The sequence below is a fragment of the Schistocerca gregaria genome, chromosome 2, assembly GCF_023897955.1.
Source record: "Schistocerca gregaria isolate iqSchGreg1 chromosome 2, iqSchGreg1.2, whole genome shotgun sequence".
NCBI classification, from domain to species: domain Eukaryota; kingdom Metazoa; phylum Arthropoda; class Insecta; order Orthoptera; family Acrididae; genus Schistocerca; species Schistocerca gregaria.
In genome coordinates this window covers 927995582-928018424 of record NC_064921.1, presented here as the reverse complement: position 1 = coordinate 928018424, position 22843 = coordinate 927995582, and the positions used below count along the sequence as shown (strand labels likewise).

Genomic DNA, 22843 nt, shown 5'->3' with positions numbered 1-22843 from the left:
TGTCAAGAGAGTGCAGAGAATACCAAATTTCAGCACTGTCTCTCGCCACGGACAACGCACCGACGGCTTTCACTTAACGACCAAGAACAGTGGCGTTTCCGTAGACTTCCGGTGCTAACAGACAAACAACACTGCTTGAAATAGCCACAGAAATCCATGTGGGACGTATGACTAATGTATCTTTTAGGACAGTGCGACGAAAGTTGGCGTAAATGGGCTATGGCAGCAGACGACGGATGCAAGTGTCTTTGTTAACAGCGTGACATCGCCTGCAGCGCCGCTCCTAGGCTCGTGACCATATTGGCTGGGCCCTAGACGAACGGTAAACACAGAAGATCCTGATTTCACTTGATAAGAGCTGATGGTAGGGTTCGAGTGTGTCGCAGTCCCCACGAAGCCATGGACCCAAGTTACGAACAAGGTACTGTACAAGCTGCTGGTCGCTGCATAATGCGTGGGCTATTTCAGGAGATTTCATGCTCCTAAACAACGAAGGAATTTTTATGAATGACAATGCGCCATGTCACCAGGCCACAACTGTTCACAGCTGGTTTGAAGAACATTTTTGACAATTCGAGCGAATCATCTGACCGATCAGATCAGATCAGATCGCCCGACATGAATCCCATCGAACATTTATGGGACATAATCGAGAGGTCTAAAAAAATGGCTCTGAGCACTATGGGACTTAACATCTTAGGTCATCAGTCCCCTAGAACTTAGAACTACTTAAACCTAACTAACCTAAGGACATCACACACATCCATGCACGAGGCAGGATTCGAACCTGCGACCGTAGCAGTTCCGCGGTTCCGGACTGCAGCGCTAGAACCGCACGACCACCGCGGCCGGCTTGAGAGGTCTGTTCGTGTACAATATCCTGCACCGACTTCACTTTCGCAATTATGGCTATAGAGGCAGCATAGTTCAATATTTATGAAGGGGACTTCCAACGACTTGTTGACTCCATGCCGCATCGAGTTGCTGTACTATGCCAGGCTAAAGGAGGCCGACACGATGACTTTGGTCACATCAGTGTATGTAGATTGCAATTTATAACGACTTTCAGCGCAATCTGTACGTCTATAGTATCTGAACTATATATTGTCAGCTGATCTTTTAATTAGACTCTTAATAACTAAGTCCGATCATTTCATTTAAATCACCATTCTGTCAGCAACAACATTACTTCCCTATAAAGTGGAGTATGCAATCTTCACAGAATTTCAGGGAACCCAAACCTCCTGAAACCATGTCACCAATGCATTATGGAAAATGAGGGTTTCATGATCTCTTGAAGAAAAGCACAACACAGAATAAGGACTGACCGCCTGGTCTTGCCTAATTGACATCATTGGAGTGGATTTTGCAATTGGACGATATTATGCTCAATTGCAGCTATTCTGATCTCATTCCCGTGGAGCTGACTTCTATCTTAAACCAAGACTTGCACCATCCTATGAGTCCCACAAGTAGGTAGGTATGCCTTTGACAATAGTATGCAGAACAGTTAGACTCCTGCTGGATGACTCACGGTACTTCCCAATATCACTTCGCAACTTTTTATAACGACGATACAGTTCCTGTAGTAGTAGGAAAATGTAATCAATACAATATCCATAAAACGCCCGAAACTAGTAAATCTATCTACGGGAAAGCTGGTAAACTGCTTTAATATGATCTTACCCTTGTTAAGGGATGGATCTTAATTCTTGAAAGCCCTTTATTTATTCCTAAAAGCGTTCTAACATCACCAGAAACACAGTTTTCATTATACAGGGTGACCCAAGAGTAATGGTCGGCATTCATGGATATGACAGAAACGCTCTTAAGCAGAAAATATCATTTGGACATGTGGCCTAATCCGAATGGTTTCCGAGACAGAACGCATTTAATGTAGGTACATTTGTTTTTGGGCCAGTGGTGCGCACACATGTGTCTTTTCCAGCCAACCTCTTAAACCTTTCACTGTGTATCAACCTGCCTCGTTGCTTTCAGTTTCTTTGCTCGGGATGTGTTACTGCCATTAAACTAGTCCGTTGAACGTGTAGTAGTGCGAGGGATTGGGAGTGTATCAAAGATAAGCATCGGTTAACTGTGTTTCTACACGTGCTACTGAATGTAACACATCTACACTAACGAAGAACATGCAGATACGGCATATGTTTACGGCTTTTGCGATTGTGGTGCTCCTGCTGCTGGCGAAGAATACCGTCGACCCTTTGCGACATGTCGAATTCCTAATCGTAGGATGTTTACCAGAGTTTTCAGCACATTGCAGGATACTTTGTAAAATCATGTTGTAATGTTTGCAACTTTTGCACTGGTGTCCACGAGTCAACCAGAGAACGTATTGAACAATACAGAAAATAAATAACAGTGTACATTAAATGTGGTCGATCTTGGAAACAATTCGGAATAGGGCATATGTCCGTATGAAGTTTTTGGCTTCAACTGATTGTTTCTGGCACATTCGTGGATATTGAACATTCCTCTAGAGACACCCTGTATGCAATGTTGAACGTGGAGAGTGGTCTTTATCGCCTTATTTGGAGCAAGCCAGCAGCTGTCAAAGTGCTGTGCATCATGAGCAAAACATTTTTATTTTTAATGAAACGTAGAATTTTTTCGTTACAGTAATGGAGCAAACGAGAAGACTTTCTGTATTATCCTAACAGTCTTCATTTTTTACAGGTCCATAGTCCATACGGAACTTCGCCGGTATCTCTTCTGTGCACTTGACAGAATGATGGAAACATTTCGCCACCTGGATGTAGAACGGACTGGTTTTCTGCCCAAAGATAAAGTTTACCTCACGTGTCGCGCGAGCTGCGTTCCTCTGGACAAGGACGTGCTAGCGGCTGTGTTGGAAAGGTGAGAGAAAGCTCGAAGTACCCAGCCTTAGTCTGAAAATCTCGGCAGTAACTAAGCAAACAGTCCGAAGCTGAATACAACTCATTCACATTTACTGTTAGGAACTGGCATTCCACAACATATACAGATGTTTTTAATTAATATAGAATCAAAAGTCACTGTATGAAGCGAGAAATTATTCCCTTGGTTGAAAGCTTCCCGAGCACTCTCAATTTATCCTATTCCAATTCAGTTATCTCGTAAAATGTTGAACAGAGTCTCTTGTCTTCATATTTAAGAAAACTGACCACACTCTGCACATACATATTTCACTCGGTCTTAAGGATAGTCCACATACTACAATAGCGTAGACAGGTCGTAGCGTGTAGATCGGAAATCGGCGCAAATCTGGTGCCCGACGTCTGAGTAAGCTGTTTATTCAATCTAGAGCTTCTCGTCTGTGCATGCACACTGAAATATAAAGTGGTTGTATGTTTCAGTGCTCTAGATAGTTTATTGTCAAGTTTATTGAATTACATAGAAGCCTTATATTTTTGCTTAAATTAAGAGCGAGGAATATAACGATCGAGATGAGAAGGAAGCTGCTTATAATTCTAAAAGTCATTAACAGGTTGTTAATGCATTTAACTCAGGGAATTGAAAATATCCAGCTACTCAGAAACAAAGTATAAGATATCTCACTGACCACTCCAATAATTTATTATAATAATATATGAACTTCCAAATACATCTAAAAATAACAAATTTGTTTGCGTGGCCATCCTCCGCAGCAAGCATAGAAATACTTGTTAACAAGTACATCGAAAAATATTAAAAGCACCTGGAACCTTTCACAAATGATACAATAAAAATTTAGTTACTTTATTTCATTAATTATGCATATAGCTTCGGATATGTTATACATCATTTTGCTCAATACTTGCTTAGACACTGCAGTCTGAATTTTTAATCTTTATAACGTCTTCCCGTTTATAGCAATCGTAATGGCTGTGTAAGTCGTTCATGACCTGAATTACTTCTCTCATGTAAGAATGTTGTCGTACGATGTGACGAGTACAAGCGACAATAGGTATTTGTATGCCTCCATGCCCACCCACAAATAATTTCACCAGTCTTCGACTTTGGCTCGCTACTTGCAAAGTAACTTAATGTATGAAAACTGCAGTGGCGTAAGGAGCCACTGTGTTGACCATTTAGATCGTTTTTCCGCCTGACGCTTTGTTTGAATCGTTTTTACAAGAGAAGATGCGATGAATGTTTTTCTGTTGCGAGTCTGTGTTCTGAAGTGAAATGTTCTTTACAGAGCGTAGCATCTAGCCACTGAATTTTCTTTCGTAAGCACGGGATTTGCATCGATTTATTGCAAGCATGGGTATCAACGAAGACAGATGAAAATTAACTGAATCTTTCTTCAACCATATGAAAAACGATTCGATACACAGCAAAAAACAGAATAATTGCGGGTAGTAAACATTAACAATTTGCACTTTTTCAATAGTGTGTTCAGAAAGCGAAATAACGGTGCAGTTATTGATTGAATGTGATACACTTATATCGATAGTACCGCCTGTGTCGAGAGTGCTCTCACCAGTGAGTGTAGCTATATGTTCGTACAATAAAGTCAGTCAATTACGTGCTGTGAATGCGTTCACTGTGTAAATAGAGATATAAACTGTATTTAACTTCCCATTAATAAATATTCTTCACAGCAGCATAATTGTGAAATTCCTGTATTTTTTATTAATGAATGTCTGTCAGTCCAAGGCAATAATTTGTAATCATTAAATTTTACCTGACTACGTGGGTCTGGTTTTCTGGTACATGAGTAGGATTGAAACCTAAGTTATCTTAGGTGGTTGGATTACATTAAAAGGCATAAATCAGACCAGAACTTTGGACAATAAGTTCTTTATCTTAAAAATAAACAGTAATAATAATAACTAGTTACTAATTCACAGAATATGTTGAAATTTTCGGAATGCGTAGAAGGTTAATGGCAAAAGCCTGAGAATGAGTTGAAAGTATTTTACACTGTTGCATCTTGCATTGTATTCCAACTGTTAATTGTGCATAAGGAATAGCTTCTATGAATCAAACCTACAAACCTGTGCTTGGTGTGTGTTTAGAAAGATTGTATATGACACATGACAGTAGTCTTTGGTTGTTGATCGCATGTGGCAGTGAAACAATAACTTTCATTATGTATCATAGAATAATATTTAAGAAATTGGTACTGGTGCCGCATGTACAATCAACTGTAGAAGATCATACAAACAAATGTAGTAAAATTGATGCTTTAACAAGTAACTAAAGTTACTTGAAACTGTTAGAAGCATGAATGATACAAGTGACAATAATTTAACAGATCCCAACTTGCTGAGAATTATTCCCAATTGTCCCTTATGAATAAGAAAACCTCGAATCCGTCCATATATTATGAAACAGTTGTTATGTTACCAACTGGAACCAATGCCTGTCAACTACTTTAACATATTCATAAGTACTTACAATTCGAGAGGATGGCTCCTTCTGTCTCTGTATCTTTTGCCTGTTATTTGATCTAAGGCTAAACCCATAAAAAAAATCCAGTGGAGAAAAATTAAACAATGTTGGTGGTCATTCATCAACATTACCATGTCTTATCCAGTGGGTCGGATAGGTTTTATTGAGGCACTGACAGATGAGTATAAGGTGTACTGCACTGAATTAAAATTATTAATCCAGAATTAACAGAAAAAAGCAACTATCTATGAAACTCCTGGTGATTATTGTGAATGACTCTTGTGTTTGTGTAATTTTTGCTATAGAGTGGTCCACATTATCATTTTTTAACATAAATATTTTCCCTACTGAAACACTCTGTATAGTTAACAACAACATGGTGATAGATTTAGACACATGTGAATACTGAAAATAACAGTGAGAACGAAATTTATTGGGGATTTTGATCCTCTTATGCTTGCTTGAACATTATTAACTATAAAGCAAGACATTAGTTCTGTTTTTCACTTTTATTCACAAATTCATATCAAAATATGAGTACAAGACCCACAGCAATATTCCCAGAATAGAAAGGTAAACTTATTTCATTAATTAAAAAGACATATAACTTTTGTTAGAATTGTATGAACAATATATTTCGTGTGTGATGGCGTAAAGTGCACTGTGTAAATAGACCTCTTTGGCATTGTCTAACACTCTTTGTGTGCGCTAATTATTCTGTTGTGTTCGCTGTAAATTTTTTTGTTCTTGAATGTGCAAATATAGTTATTAGTAAAATGTCCTCTTTTCTCCTTAATACTTATTCAGCTGCGCAAAATCCAATAGGTTATGGGCCCAGACTGCATTTTAGAATAAGTATATCAATAAACCAGTAGGGAGAGAGTATTGGAAAAGTTCCAATTTACGTGAAGTGCGGGTTATCCTTACAAGACGATCGAAATTTTTTTCCGCATTATTTTTCGGTGTTCTTTACAGCAAAGGAAAGTTACCGTTAAGTATGAGTGCGGCACAAATTCCACAGATTGAAAGACTTATAGATCGCGAAAACTATGCAACCTGGAAGTTCGCAGTAGAAGCGTATTTACGGTTGGACGACCTATGGGACATGGTAGATGGGACAATGAAATCCACAGATCAGAATTAATTAAGTAAGTATAGGATAGCAAAATCAAAATTGATATTACTGATTGATTCGGTGAATTATGTTCACGTTGAAAAATCTGTTACAGCGAAAGAAGTCTGAGACAATTTACGAAGTGCATTCGAAGATGATGGTCTTACGAGAAAAGTATTATTATTACGCAAGTTAATTACCACTCGCATGGACAATTGTAAGAGTGTAGACGAATACGTTAACAAAATAATAACCACGTCGAACCGACTGAGAAACATCAGATTCGAGATCGCTGACGAATGGATAGAAACATTGCTGTTGGCAGGACTGCCCGAAAGGTATGCACCTATGATTATGGGACTTGAAAGCTCGGGTATACCAATAACAGACGACAGTGTTAAGGTGAAAATCCTGCAGGACGTAAAGAGTACTCCAAGCTGTTGTACATTGGAGAAGGAAGGTGCGTCTGCTCTCTACTCTAAAAACAAAAAGAAGAAATCGGTGAGGTGCTATAAATGTCAGAATATGGGACATATTGCGTCTCAGTACAAAGAAAAAGTAAGCCCAAGATCAGACACTCAGCAAAAGGTGTATGTTATGGATAGCCCAGAGAGAAGGACCAATAACAAAGGTAAGGCACTCTCATGTTTTTATTCTTTTGGTGAGATGAGTAATCGTGATATGGAATGGATTGTATGCTCAGAGCACATGTGCATATTGTTAAAGATAAATCACTTCTTTACGACATCAAAGATAAGACTCATATGGGAATATCTACTGTTGATAGCAACAAGCTCCAGTGTCACCTGGCTGGGAAACTAGATCTACATGTAAGTGTACATGGTGAATCAGATATGGTTACAGCACACAATGTTCATTATGAGAGAAATGTGGCAACTAACCTGTTGCCTGTAGGGGAAATTGTCAAGAAAGGAAATACAGTCACTTTTGACATGCAGGGTGCAAGAGTAATCAGTGAAAGTGGTGAAGTTATAGCTACAGCAAGTAACGAAAGGGGTATTTTTAAGTTGGATACCATTGACAGTTAACATAAAAATGTTAGTGATTCAGTATATTCAGCAGAAGGTTTTTTATGCCACCGGAAGCTTAGACATCTAAATAGAAAGAGTATGTCTATAATAAAGGATATGGTAAAGGGAATACAGAATTTTAGTGTGTCCAAGGATCCTTGTGAGACATGTATATAGGGAAAACAAGCAAGGTTACCCTTCAACACTAGTAAGAGTAAATCCACAGAAGTCTTACAGTTAATCCACACAGATGTATGTGGCCCGATGGAGTGTGAATCCATAGGTGGGAGTAATTATTTTTTTACGTTTATTGATGATTACTCACGATATACTCATGTTTATTTTCTTAGTTCTAAAGACCAAGTGAGTGATATCTTTGAGGAATATTGCAATATGGTTGAAAGGTGGACAGGAAAGAAGATCAAGATCATCAGGTCTGATAATGGGAGAGAATGTATTAACCAGAAATTGAAGAAACTTCTGGCAGAAAAGGGAATTAGGCATCAAACTACCATAGGGTACAGCCCATCTAAAAATGGGGTTGCTGAGAGGGCTAATAGGACCATTGTTGAGAAAGCAAGGAGCATGGTGACTGACGCTAAATTATCCAAAAAGCTGTATATTTGAACAATAGATCACCTACAAAAGCATTAAAGAATAGAACCCCTTATGAGATATGGATAGGAAAGAAACCTGATCTAAGCAATATAAGGGTTTTTGGGTGTGATGCAATGGCACGTATTCCAAAACAGCTAAGAGGAAAATGGGATCCGAAGGCTAAAAAGTATATTTTTGTAGGCTATTGTGAAAATTCAAAGGGCTACCGATTAATGGATCCATTGACAAAAAAGATTGTCACAAGTAGAGATGTAATATTCTTTGAAAATAGAAAGGACTCTAAAGAGAGCAAAACCACTAAGTCAACTGCACCTAGTTCAGAAGGTGAATCCTTGTGTGAGGAACTAGAAAGTGAAGAAGAGGAAGACGACAGCCAAGGACAAATGGATACAATTTATGATGACAATGAGTTAGAGGATGAAAAAAATGAAGAAAACAATGTAAGGCGTTCTTCTCGTGTACCAAAACCGAAGGAATATCCGGATTTTGAGATGTATACAGCACAGTCTTTTAATGATGAGCCAAGCACAGCAGAAGAAGCAATGAGTGGCCCAAACTCTCAAAAATGGAAAGAAGCGATGAAGAGAGAATTAGAATCTTTATATCAGAACGAAACCTTTGAATGGGTAGATATGCCAGGAGATAAGAAACCACTGCAGGCAAGATGGGTATTCAATTTGAAGAACCCTGAAAGCTCATGACCAAAATACAAAGCAAGGCTTGTGGTAGAAGTATATTCACAAAAACAAGGGGTAGATTACGAAGAAACTTTTTCACCTGTAGTCAAGTATGAATCATTGAGATGTGGAATGTGACAAGAATGTTCCTTATTTAGAAGCAGTAGGGAGTCTGTTACATTTGTCTCAAACGTCACGACCCGACATTGCTTTTGCCACCAATGCAGTGAGCAGATATTGCAGAGACCCAAAGGAAAAGCACTGGAAAGCTGTAAAGAGGATATTCCGATACCTAAGAGGAACCTCGAACTATGAGTTAAAATACCATAGAGATGGTAACGCAAAACTAGAGGGATATAGCGATGCGGACTGGGCGAGTGAATTGGGAGACAGATACTCCACCACTGGCTGCTGTTTTAAATTAATGGGGGGCCTCGCATCATGGTCCTGTCAAAAGCAAAAAACTGTTGCATTGAGCACCGTAGAGGCCGCGTATGTGGCACTATCTTACACCACACAGAAAGCATTATGGCTACAAAAATTAATAAGTGAAATAGAACCCAATTTAATTGAGGAACCTACAACCATGTTCTGTGACAATAAGGGAGTCATAAACCTAGCTAAAAATGATGTTACTAGTGCTAGGACAAGGCATATTGATATACGGCACCATTTCATTCGGGACTACGTAGAGCGACAGAACATTGCCGTGGACTCTCTGCGCACAGAAGTCATGTTAGCTGACCTTCTGACCAAACCCTTGGAAAGGGAGAAGTTTGAGATGATTGTGAGACTATTTGGTTTATCTTGTGGAAGCAACACACAAAATATAAGTTCCAGGAAGGGGTATTGGAATTGTGTGAACAATATATTTCGTGTGTGATGGCGCAAAGTGCACTGTGTAAAATAGACCTCTTTGGCATTGTCTAACACTCTTTGTGTGCGCTAATTATTCTGTTGTGTTCGTTGTAAATTTTTTTGTTTTTGAATGTGCAAATATAGTTATTAGTAAAATGTCTCCTTAATACTTATTCAGCTGCGCAAATTCCAATAACTTTAACTTCATATTAGTACTTCACTTACATTTCTCTGGTTCATTTCGTTGTTTCACTGCTTACAGGATGGAGCATAATGAACGTGGTCACATTTCTTATCTAGAACTGGGTGATTTTCTGAACACAAAGAAGGAGAAAGTGGCTCCTTGTTTACCAGATGACTATAGGGTAATAAGAGTATTGGAAATAATATAGTTCAGTAACTAAATGTAGAGTGATGTAGTATGTGATAAAGTATGTAGCATGTATGTGGGATATTTGAGACCTATACAAAAATAAGACATAAAAATGAAGACCAATGAATAGTCATAATCGGTTGTAAATACCTTTTCACACAGTTGTGTCACTGTAAGAGACTGTTGAAATAATTCTAGAATAGAGACTGTCTTGAGAATTCTAGAACAGAGACTGCCTTGAGTCTGCATTGTTCATATTAGTTTGTCAGTGTATGCTTGAGACAGATAGCATCCATGCATTTTCAGTTGAGTGCATGTATGAAAAATATCTTAAAAATATGGAAGATATTGTGACCATTATGAGCAATATCTGGATAGATATCATTCTGTTGAAATACCAAATCACAATAATGTTGAGAGTTAGGCATGATCAGTGGCAATGAAAGAGTTGCTCTATATTAATTGAGAGTAAGAGGTATGGAGCTGCAACCTTTAATGGTCAGAAGAGACACACTTTGACAGTGATAAATACGTTCTTTAAACTTGTAGGTACTTCTGTGTGTCTTTTATGCTGTAAAACTGGATCATATGAATGAGCTACTTCGTTCTGATAACTCACAAGGTAGCCATTCATTAGACACATTCTGAATTGTTCTCAGAAAGCATGACTGGACATGAATAAAATGAATATGCATGGCTGGGCACATAGAGGAATAATGTTGTTTGAATCTGCATATGAAGGTAGTGCTTTTGATTCGAAGTAAACCATCAGATCTCTTAATCTTTCTGAAATTGAAACAAATGTTGCTTATCTTGTTCACGATGTGAGTAGTTCATTTATATAGTAGCAATTACCATACAATTTCATGGAAATATTTAGAGGGGACTTACATCATGAAAAGTATTTTTACCACCATAGTATTCCCGCTCTAAGACTGGCCTGAGAAATGGTACATAATGTTTTATTTTGATTAATGATGTAATAGGAAGCAGAATAACAAAAAAATTCAACTAAACTGATGTTTGAAGTGTTTGATATCTGGTGCATAAAACTGTGGTCCAACTAGGATCTAATAAGGGGAATAAGAAAAGACACTATGCCTGAAGATGTTGCTAACATAGCTATATAAATATAAACAAGGAGAATAAAGGATAACTCTGAATAGTTAATCAGATTGGAGTACTGATAATAAAATTAAGATTGGAGCAAGTAATGCACTAACAGAAACAGTGGTGTTCATCAGTATATGTTTTACTAGGCTGTTAATTATTGTCAAAAAGTATCCATGAATTAACTGTTATGCTACAGTAATTTGTTTTAGTCACTCCTATCAGTCCTTTAATTTCTTAACATTATTAATCCATATTTGTCAGGTGCAGGAACTGTCTAATTAAGAATGTTTTATCTTGCAGAGAGACCTGAGTTTCGTGTATTCCAAACTCGAGCCAGCAGTTTCTGTTATTGATTTTGATTCTTTTCTGAAGGACCTTGACCTCGAGAAGACTATTGTCGATCAGAGCAGTTGAAAACTTTCATTATGAATAATTATATACAAAACTGATGTACAACTTTGAATCACATACTTTGTATTACAATGTTAGTTAGGTATTAACTTGAGTTAAACTGCAAAATTATTGTAATTTCAAGTAAGTAATGTTTTTTGATATGGTACTGAATTTTTGATTTTTTTTGAGGTTTGTTAATTTTTTACAGTGTTTTTGATACTTCTATACCCTTGGAATTAAATTTACCTTTTGGGCATATGATCTACAGTTATTTTAAACACTGAGCAGGATATTTTTTAGCTGTGTAAACGTTCATACTAAAGATTGTATCATTTACATTTGTGGAATATGTCCATCAAAACAATTATATAATTTGTATAAGGTGACCATTTATGTTATTTAAATAAATAATTCATTATTATGTCCCTACTTCTTCTGTTTCTTTATTTCACACTCTCAGTGTTATATTACTGTTTCTCCTGTTTCTTTATTTGACACTCTAAACTTTAACTAAAGAAGAAAATATGGTTTGCTTTTTCATCTCATCATTTGCTGAGAAAAGTGAAACTTTTATTCTGGTGAGTGGCAGTATGTACTGTGAAGTTTTTACAACAAAACTGTAGAAGTAGTGTACTGTTCTCATTCTTCTGTTTTGATGATCCATTTTGTTCATCCAGTTCCTTGTTTTTATATTTTGGATGACCAGTGAAAAACATGCAGATCTGTGGTGGTGTGTTCACTTCTAGTGTTTAAGTCAAACTAAGTCAGATGGCAATAAATATCATATGCCATTATAATATTTTTGTTTATTTGGTCATCACGAATCAAATGAGATGTCTTCCTGATCAGGAATATAAGTTTTGACTTCAAGAAGCGGAATGGGCAATTTCAGAACCTCATATGATTATTTTCAGCGCTGTATATGCTATAACTATGAGGATTCTTGACTTTATATGTTGATAATTCTGTGACTCTATAGAGGATGTGATCTGATTTGTACTTAGTTATCAGGTCATCAGTTCTTAAACACACAGTGAAAAATGAAATGATCATATGACATGGTTAGCCGGGAGGCTCCATTCAGGTTTGGCCACCAAGTGCAACTCTTATTTCAGTTGACACCACATTGCGCGACTTGCTTCCTGGTGATGAGGATGAAATGATGATGAGGACAACTCAAGGCACAGTTCAAGAGAAGACAAAATCTCCAACCCCATCTGGGAATCGAACACAGGCCTGCTGTATGGAAGGCAAGCATGTTACCACTTAGTTAAGTAGGCGGACATAAGATTATAACAGGAAATGGTAAACCTTAATTGTAAGGTATTTGATATTTGACAGTGACCAAAATAAATAAGTTCTCAAATAAAAGACACATACTCAAAGATAAATTAAGAAAGCTGATAAAATTTTTCCACTATGATAAGGAATAAGGTTAATTTTAGTCCCCACAAATGCTTGACAGTTATGTGGTATGCTTATTATGGAGATGCCATTGCTGAAGAAGAGCTTCTAATAGTAATCAAAACCCTTGACAGATATTGACAACCTGCTGTTTGTCTTATAAATGTATTTCAGATATGTCAAATGAGCCTTAGATCCAGATGCCTCCTTCGCCAGTCCAGAGACGTCACTTCCACCAGAAAAGCTGGAAGTGCTTGGGCTGTATCACCATTGAAAAGGAATCCTGGTTGAGCCGCATCTCCTTAAAGTTGCACTTATGACCTAATATCTTATCTCTCTGCTATTGCTCTTAATAGTGTTTCTTTGACTACCAACGAAGATATGAACTTCCTTAGGCCTGTCACATCAAATTTGCTGCACTACTCTTCATTGTCGTCCAATCACGTGAATCTCTGAAGCAGGCAGCACTCCTTTCCTTTACAAGTAGGACAATGCCAGTTTTTGGACAACTCTTCTAGCTGGTTAGTGGGTGTTTCATCATTTTTCATTGTCAGTCTTATTCTGTGTTGGTATAAAATCATGGTTCTTAGAGGAGAGAGTGCAGACCAGTGAAACTGAAATTATAAGTGGCATTATCCAAGGAAGTGTGATTTAGTAGGCAATCTGAGCAGCCCCTTTCACAAATCGACTTTCTAGTCTCAATTGCTTTAAGTTATATTTGGAAAACCATATTTCTAAAAGACTAGCAGTAAAACACTTATTGGATCCGAAATATATTAATATAGGCGTCCCCCAGGGAAGTGTATTTAGCCCAATCCTCTTCCTTATACATATAAATGATTTCCCACAAAGTGTCAGGTATGCAGAAATAATACTATTTGCTGATGACAGCACCATAGTCAGTGCAGAAAAAAACAACTCAGTTAGCAGAAAAATCCAAGTTCAGAGACGCCCAAAACTGGTCACTAAGGAATAGAGTAACTTTAAAAGTGAGAAAGACAAACTGTATAAACTAATGACTAAATAAAAAACCCAGTCATATTATTGTTGTTAGTAGAAAAAGCCAATGACGTTCTCAAAGACGCCAAAAACTGGTCACTAAGGAATAGAGTAACTTTAAAAGTGAAAAAGACAAACTGTATAAACTTCTGACTAAATAAAAAACCCAGTCATATTATTGTTGTTGTTGTGGTCTTCAGTCCAGAGACTGGTTTGATGCAGCTCTCCATGCTATTCTATCCTGTGTAAGCTTCTTCATCTCTCAGTACCTACTGCAACCTACATCCTTGTGAAACTGTTTAGTGTATTCATCTCTTCGTCTCCCTCTACGATTTTTACCCTCCACACTGTCCTTCAATATTAAATTGGTGATCCCTTGATGCCTCAGAATATGTCCTACCGACCGATACCTTCTTCTAGACGAGTTGTGTCACAAATTTCTCTTCTCTCCAATTATATTCAATACCTTCTTTTGTAGCACCACATTTCGAAAGCTTCTATTCTCTTCTTGTCTAAACTATTTATCGCCCATGTTTCACTTCCATACAAGGCTATACTTGATACAAATACATGTTTTGCTTTTGTTGATGTGCATCTTATACCCTCCTTTCAAGACACTGTCCATTCCGTTCAGCTGCCCTTCCAGGTCCTTTGTTGTCTCTGCAGAATTACAATGTCATCGGCGAACCTCAAAGTTTTTATTTCTTCTCCATGGGTTTTAATGCCTACTCGGAATTTTTCTTTTGTTTCCTTTACTGCTTGCACAATATACAGATTGAATAACATCAGGGATAGGCTATAACCCTGTCTCACTCCCTTCCAAACCACTGCTTCCCTTTCATGTCCCTCAACTCTTATAACTGCCATCTGGTTTCTGTACAAATTGTAAATAGCCTTTCGCTCCCTGTATTTAACCCCTGCCACCTTCAGAATTTGAAAGAGAGTATTCCAGTCAACATTGTCAAAAGCTTTTTCTAAGTCTACAAATGCCAGAAATGTAGGTTTGCCTTCCCTTAATCTATTTTCTAAGATAAGTCGTAGGGTCAGTATTGCCTCACATGTTCCAACATTTTTGCAGAATCAAAACTGATCTTCCCCAAGGTCGGCTTCTACCAGTTTTTTCATTCGTCTGCAAAGAATTTGGGTTAGTATTTTGCAGCTGTGGCTGGTTAAACTGACAGTTCGGTAATTTTCACACCTGTCAACACCTGCTTTCTTTGGGATTGGAATTATTACATTCTTCTTGAAGTCTGAAGGTATTTCGCCTGTCTCACATGTCTTGCTCACTAGATGGTAGAGTTTTGTAGCCCTGGCTCTCCCAAGGCTGTCAGTAGTTCTAATGGAATGTTGTTCACTGCCAGGGCGTTGTTTCGACTTACGTCTTTCAGTGCTTTGTCAAACTCTTCACGCAGCATCGCCTATTTCATCTTCATCTACATTCTCTTCCACTTCTATAATATTGTACTCAAGGACATCGCCTTTGTATAGACCCTCTATGTACTCCTACCACCTTTCTGCTTTCCCTTCTTTGCTTAGAACTGAATTTCCGCCTGAGCTCTTGATATTCATGCAACTGGTTCTCTTTTCTCCAAAGGTCTCTTTAATTTTCCTGTAGACAGGATCTATATTACCCCTAGTGGTATTCGCCTCTACATCCTTACATTTGTCCTCTAGCCATCCCTGCTTAGTCATTTTGCACTTTCTGTCGGTCTCATTTTTGAGACGTTTGTATTCCTCTTTGCCTGCTTCATTTACTACATTTTTATATTTTCTCCTTTCATCAACTAAATTCTATATCTCTTCTGTTACCCAAGGATTACTATTAGACCTCGTCTTTTTACCTACTTGATCCTCTGCTACCTTCACTATTTCATCTCTCAAAGCTACCCATTCTTCTTCTACTGTATTTCTTTCCTCCATTCTTGTCAATCGTTCCCTAACGCTCTCCCTGAAGCTCTCTACAACCTCTGGTTTAATCAGTTTATCGAGGTCCCATCTCCTCAAATTCCAAACCTTTTGCAGTTTCTTCAGTTTTAATTTACAGTTCATAACCAGTAGATTGTGGTCAGAGTCCACTTCTGCCCCTGGAAATGTCTTACAATTTAATTTCCTGAATCTCTGTCATACCATTATATAATCTGACTGATACCTTCCAGTATCTCCAGGTATCTTCCATGTATACAGTCTTCTTTTATGATTCTTGAACGAAGTGTTAGCTACAATTAAGTTATGCTCTGTGCAAAATTCTACCAGGTGGCTTCCTCTGTCATTCTTTGCTCCTATTCCATATTCACCTATTATGTTTCCTTCTCTTCCTTTTCCTACTATCGAGTTCCAGTCACCCATGACTATTAAATTTTCGTCTCCCTTGACTATCTGAATAATTTCTTTTATCTCGTCATACATTTCATCAATGTCTTCGTCATCTGCAGAGCTTGTTGGCTTCGTATCTATCTTGGCCTCAATAATGCGTTCACTAAGCTGTTTGTAGTAGCTTAACCGCATTCCTATTTTCCTATTCATTATTAACCCTACTCCTGTATTACCCCTATTTGATTTTGTATAGATAACCCTGTATTCACCTGACTCAAAGGCTTTTTCCTCCTGCCACCAAACTTCACTAATTCCCACCATATCTAACTTTAACCTATCCATTTCCCTTTTTAAATTTTCTAACCTACCTGCCCAATTAAGGGGTCTGACGTTACACACTGTAAGAGGTCCATGATAAAGAGTATGTTGCTAGCGCACTCGAGCAGATGTAATTTCGATGTATTGCTCACGCGCTGCCTGCGATATGTAAGCTGTAAGAGAATCTGAGACCAAAGAGCAGTGTTGACTGCAGTAGGAACTGTGTGGCAGTAGCAGTAAGTAGTTGCTAGCACTCTGGTGTATCGTTTTGGCTGTGTCAGTCGTGTGCAGCGATGGCGGAGCCTGAGCGTTGTAGTATAAGGTAAAAGCAGCCTCACGCATATGTAGTATTGTTATATCAAGTCCCATGTAAATGTTTTTTTTAAAAAATCGCTTAGTAAGAATCTTTCTCATCAAAAGTAACTTTTGACAATCATTCATTTCAATTTAAAGAATTTACTAATTTCTCCAATCCTTGGTCAGCCCGATTATTGAAAAGAAAAATCAGTTCTTTCCTTTTATATAAGACAAATCTATCGGCCACCATTGCACTTAGCTGCGCCAGAAAAATTTCTTATAGGAGCAGATATATACGCGTTATCCGGCGACCTAATTAAGGTAAGATTTTTCAGTTTATTCAGAATGATGTATCAGGGCCATGACACAGCACTGCTGACGTCCAAAATTCACCAGGTTAAATTGACAGTCAATTACTGAAAGGTTATAAGTGAGTCGCAATTTTACTGAGAGATTAGTCGCATTGTATTATTGGTAGGTTACGGAATTTATCTGTGGGACGTAACGCTGAATGCTATAAATAATTATATTTCTTACTGTTGGGAGGTTACGGAAATTATTTTGTGGGGAGGTTACACTAAATGAGAATATTATTTATAATACACTCCTGGAAATTGAAATAAAAACACCGTGAATTCATTGTCCCAGGAAGGGGAAACTTTATTAACACATTCCTGGGGTCAGATACATCACATGATCACACTGACAGAACCACAGTCACATAGACACAGGCAACAGAGCATGCACAATGTCGGCACTAGTACAGTGTATATCCACCTTTCGCAGCAATGCAGGTTGCTATTCTCCCATGGAGACGTTCGTAGAGATGCTGGATGTAGTCCTGTGGAACGGCTTGCCATGCCATTTCCACCTGGCGCCTCAGTTGGACCACCGTTCTTGCTGGACGTGCAGACCGCGTGAGACGACGCTTCATCCAGTCCCAAACATGCTCAATGGGGGACAGATCCGGAGATCTTGCTGGCCAGGGTAGTTGACTTACACCTTCTAGAGCACGTTGGGTGGCACGGGATACATGCGGACGTGCATTGTCCTGTTGGAACAGCAAGTTCCCTTGCCGGTCTAGGAATGGTAGAACGATGGGTTCGATGGCGGTTTGGATGTACTGTGCACTATTCAGTGTCCCCTCGACGATCACCAGAGGTGTACGGCCAGTGTAGGAGATCGCTCCCCACACCATGATGCCGGGTGTTGGCCCTGTGTGCCTCGGTCGTATGCAGTCCTGATTGTGGCGCTCACCTGCACGGCGCCAAACACGCATACGACCATCATTCGCACCAAGGCAGAAGCGACTCTCATCGCTGAAGACGACACGTCTCCATTCGTCCCTCCATTCACGCCTGTCGCGACACCACTGGAGGCGGGCTGCACGATGTTGGGGCGTGAGCGGAAGATGGCCTAACGGTGTGCGGGACCGTAGCCCAGCTTCATGGAGACGGTTGCGAATGGTCCTCGTCGATACCCCAGGAGCAACAGTGTCCCTAATTTGCTGGGAAGTGGCGGTGCGGTCCCCTACGGCACTGCGTAGGATCCTACGGTCTTGGCGTGCATCCGTGCGTCGCTGCGGTCCGGTCCCAGGTCGACGGGCACGTGCACCTTCCGCCGACCACTGGCGACAACATCGATGTACTATGGAGACCTCACGCCCCAAGTGTTGAGCAATTCGGCGGTAGGTCCACCCGGCCTCCCGCATGCCCACTATACGCCCTCGCTCAAAGTCCGTCAACTGCGTATACGGTTCACGTCCACGCTGTCGCGGCATGCTACCAGTGTTAAAGACTGCGATGGAGCTCCGTATGCCACGGCAAACTGGCTGACACTGACGGCGGCGGTGCACAAATACTGCGCAGCTAGCGCCATTCGACGGCCAACATCGCGGTTCCTGGTGTGTCCGCTGTGCCGTGCGTGTGATCATTGCTTGTACAGCCCTCTCGCAGAGTCCGGAGCAAGTATGGTGGGTCTGACACACCGGTGTCAATGTGTTCTTTTTTCCATTTCCAGGAGTGTAAATTATTCTGTTGGGAGGTTACACTTGTCGACAACCGGCCAGGATCGTATTTTTGTGAATTTCTGAGAAGTAGCCAGTTATATATCTGCTCTTATTTACACAACTGTTAAAGGTAGTTTGCATCTGGCGCAAGACATTTACTAACTTGTCATTCTTTCTTTCACAGATCATCGGCAGTTTATTGCTCTTTGTTGTAATTGTATTTGTTCCATTTTGCTTTGTCTTTGTTTGATTTTGTGCTTAACTTTGATTTGTGAAAATGTCGCGAAAAACTGCTAACAGTTCATCGCGATGTGCAATGAGTGAAAAAGCTGACTCGAATAATTTGACCGATCATACTAGCGACATTCAGTGTAATAGTGATAATCCTCTAATTACAGATAATCAGTGCGTGCCAATCACTAGTAATGATTTTAATGCTAATGATGAGCAAACAAATTCAATTGGGTCCTCTGTTAATCTAACGACACTTGATGACGTGGCACGTTCCGTTACAATGAACGCTGCCCAGTTTAACACACCTGATTTGCAAAATTTACACAGTGAACAGATAAATTTTTCTCACGAAGATGAACAATGTAGTCAAAATACGTCAGATTTATTTGATTCCGAGGTAGTGACCCTTAGTGCACATCCAATTAGCAAACCTTTTCGTGAATAAATGACCAAATGGTTTCACAAAACGTGACAAATGCAGACACACCATCACACACTACAGAGAATTGAGTCGGTGATTTCGGCTTGGATCAAGTTGTAGCATTATTGCTACAATTCAATGAAAAACATGACGTCAATTTCAAACGACTTAATGAATCGAACAAACAACTTAATGACGAACTAGACAACAATTCCAAACAGCTTAGTGAACCGATTAAAGCCGTTGCCGTGCAATGTCACGATACTAAAGAACAATTACGTGAGGAAATTAAAGCTTGTGCTAGGAACAGTAGTGAAGAAATTAGATCCGTTGCACAATAATTAAGTAATACACATGCAGCCACAACTAAATTACTTAGAGATGAAATTAGTCTAGTCGCTAAACAATGTTCTGAAAACGCAACACAGTTACGCGACGAGTTTAAATTAATGTCAGCAGAACTTTCACGCACACTGGATGTGAAAGTAGACAAGAAATTCGAACAACAGAACAGCCTAATTGACGAACATTTTAATCACCACCTACAAAACAGTGAAACGCGTTACCGTAAATTTATACAGGAACAGAACAAAGTAAAGAAACAAGTCATGGAAACAATTACTGCACAGAGACAGGAAGATAAGCGTAAATTATTTACGAAAGCAAAAACGTACGTAGACAACAACATTGCTACATTATCAGACGAAATCAAACAGTTGAACACCGAATTGCATGATGAAATCTCCGATCTTAAAACAAAAACAGACACACACACAGTAAATTTTCAGACAATGACCAGCAGACTTGAACAATTGGAGTTAATACAGGATCCCGATGCCATTAAAGCAGACGTTAAGAAATTGAACAAAACCACCCGTAATATCCAAAAACAAATTAATGTTTGTGACATTAAAAATGACGATCAGGTAAAAGCACTGACTGAAAAATTTGATAAATTGGCCAGTCGTATTGACGTTATCGAAAATAACACTGGTACCAAATCATACGATACGTCACCAATTTCTTTCAATCAAACACCCGAATTCCAAAATTTACAGCAGACAATCAGTGGGATATGTTCGTCCAATAATACATTGCGTAGAAAATTGTCATCGTTACAGCAAGAAGTGACAGAGATGAAAAATGTTTCAGCCTGTAACACGACACAGCATATGCCACTCTCCGAACATTTCTCACACTCACACAGCCAGAACTATTTAGGTAATTTATAGAGAGTACGTGACTTAGATTCCGAACAGTCACAGACAAACAGATTATCATACAATCCTGAACCTGTTGAGACATTCAGAGACAAAATTTTGGTTACAAGCACTTTCTATCCGTGAGAAAATTTAAGGTTTTTAATAATGGCAAAACGCAGGTTCACTCTGTGGATTGGATACGACAATTTGCTTTTGTATTTTCACCGGCATTGCCTGTAACGCAGAAACTAAAATTTATTTGCAGCTTTTCTGCACTGCTGCCTTCTCTTTTACTATCCTTTATATCTATCAAAACAACTCTTCAACTGTCGATCTATCTAGGGTTATGAATAAGTAAAGAAAACCTGATACGTCAAGTTTTACCGAAAGTGACAGTTTTTATTAGACACTCCCGAAATGGCAAGAACTACCAGCCTAATTTTAATAACAAACAAAATTTTAATCATCAGTATGTACGAAATTTTCAGCAATCGCAGACACATTTTGGTAACAATAGAGGCTTTTCCCCACAACAGCAACTAAACCAGCCAGTTAGCATACCTAACCAACAATGTAGTCTGCAAGGTCAACCAAGTTTTCATGTTTCGCCGCCTACACATATAGCGTCGGCTGCACCAAATATCAACACACAGCAACAAGGAAATCACTACGTACAGAAAACACATCATTTCAACTCGTATCGCAACGCGCCGTATAGCAATGATTATTATGACAGACGCAAAAGTAAAGAGCACAGTTTTCAGCGTACGTTTAATAACAGTCGATCTTACCAGCAGCATAATCAACCACAACAACAGATTATCATGAATGAACCTGACAGTCGGTATCATCCCGAACCTAATACGTCAGGAAGAAATAACAGAATAGTACAAATAGTCGAGATGCTACAGCATCCTCCAGCAAATAACAGCACGTCAGAAAGAATTTGACTAGATACAGTACAGGTTGCATCTTCCAGAAACGTAAGCAATACTTTTGACACAGAGAATATTGTTCACGAAAATGTTATTACTTTTGACGACATCCGAGACACTCTTTTGCATGAAAAACCAGTTATTCAAAAAAAACCATTTCTCACCCTGTCATTCAAGTAAAGATTGGATCATCTACATTTTCAGCAGTAATCGACTCTGGATCACCTATGTCAGTTATAAATGAGGAAACTTTCAACGAATGTAACGAAGAGAATACTTATCCTACGTTATCATTAGGCAAAACTAAAGTAAAAGGAGCAGTATCTGGTAAAGGAGTAGATGTAAAATTACAGACACACTTATCATTTTGTATTGCAGGTCATACGTTCCACTCAAATTTTTGGATTGTTCCCTTATTGACAAAAGACTTTATTTTAGGTACGAATTTTTTGGTACAACACGACGCAATTATTGACTTTCAAAATTCCTATTTAATGTTAAAAGATGAAAATGTACAACTGGCATTAGAATTTCAGAACTCTTTATCTGCAGAAGAACAAACGATTAATTGGACAGAGGTCATTTCTGTATCACGTAACATAAACTGTCATTCCACATTGTTCACAGATACGTTCGTACACAACTACAATACACCAGACGAAGCCGACTACGACGTTATGCAAATGATTTCTGAGAACGTAAAACAAAGCAGAGCAAATACAGACGTTGAACGTACTCAACTATGCAATATCCTTTTACAGCAAGCTCCAGTTTTTGACAACATCCCTGGTACTATGTCCGGTTTTATGTGTGAATTTCAAGTTAAACAGCACGACACGTTTAAAGCCAAACATTATCCCATTCCGTAAGAAAGAATTGCAAGCTATGCTTGACCAAGGAATTATTGAAACGGCAGTTAGTCCGTACATAAACCCGCTCCATATTGTTAAGAAAAAGGATGGATCACTTCGATTCGTACTTGATTTGCGTCTTGTCAACGACATTATTATTAATGAAACAGGTCGCCCACAGACACTAGAAGAACTCCTACAGAAATTTCATGGTACTGCTGTTTATTCCACATTAGATTTGAGATCGGGATTTTAGCAAATTCGCTTCCATCCGAAATGCAGAAAGTACTCAGCATTTCTCTGTTTTG

The 22843-nt window shown here is 38.9% G+C and overlaps 1 protein-coding gene across 2 annotated transcripts in view; it reads left to right on the top strand.

Moving 5' to 3' along the window:
- LOC126335356 (EF-hand domain-containing family member C2-like) overlaps positions 1-11982 on the top strand; it is a 245877-nt gene extending 233895 nt beyond the window's left edge. The window contains exons 12-14 of one of the 2 annotated variants that reach the window (XM_049998543.1): positions 2695-2874; positions 9937-10039; positions 11461-11982. In XM_049998543.1, coding sequence (XP_049854500.1) covers positions 2695-2874; positions 9937-10039; positions 11461-11574 — 397 coding nt within the window. In that variant the 3' untranslated portion in view covers positions 11575-11982. The remainder of the gene's footprint in view (positions 1-2694; positions 2875-9936; positions 10040-11460) is intronic. The other variant, XM_049998544.1, reaches the window with a different exon arrangement.
- The last annotated feature ends 10861 nt before the right edge of the window (positions 11983-22843 follow it).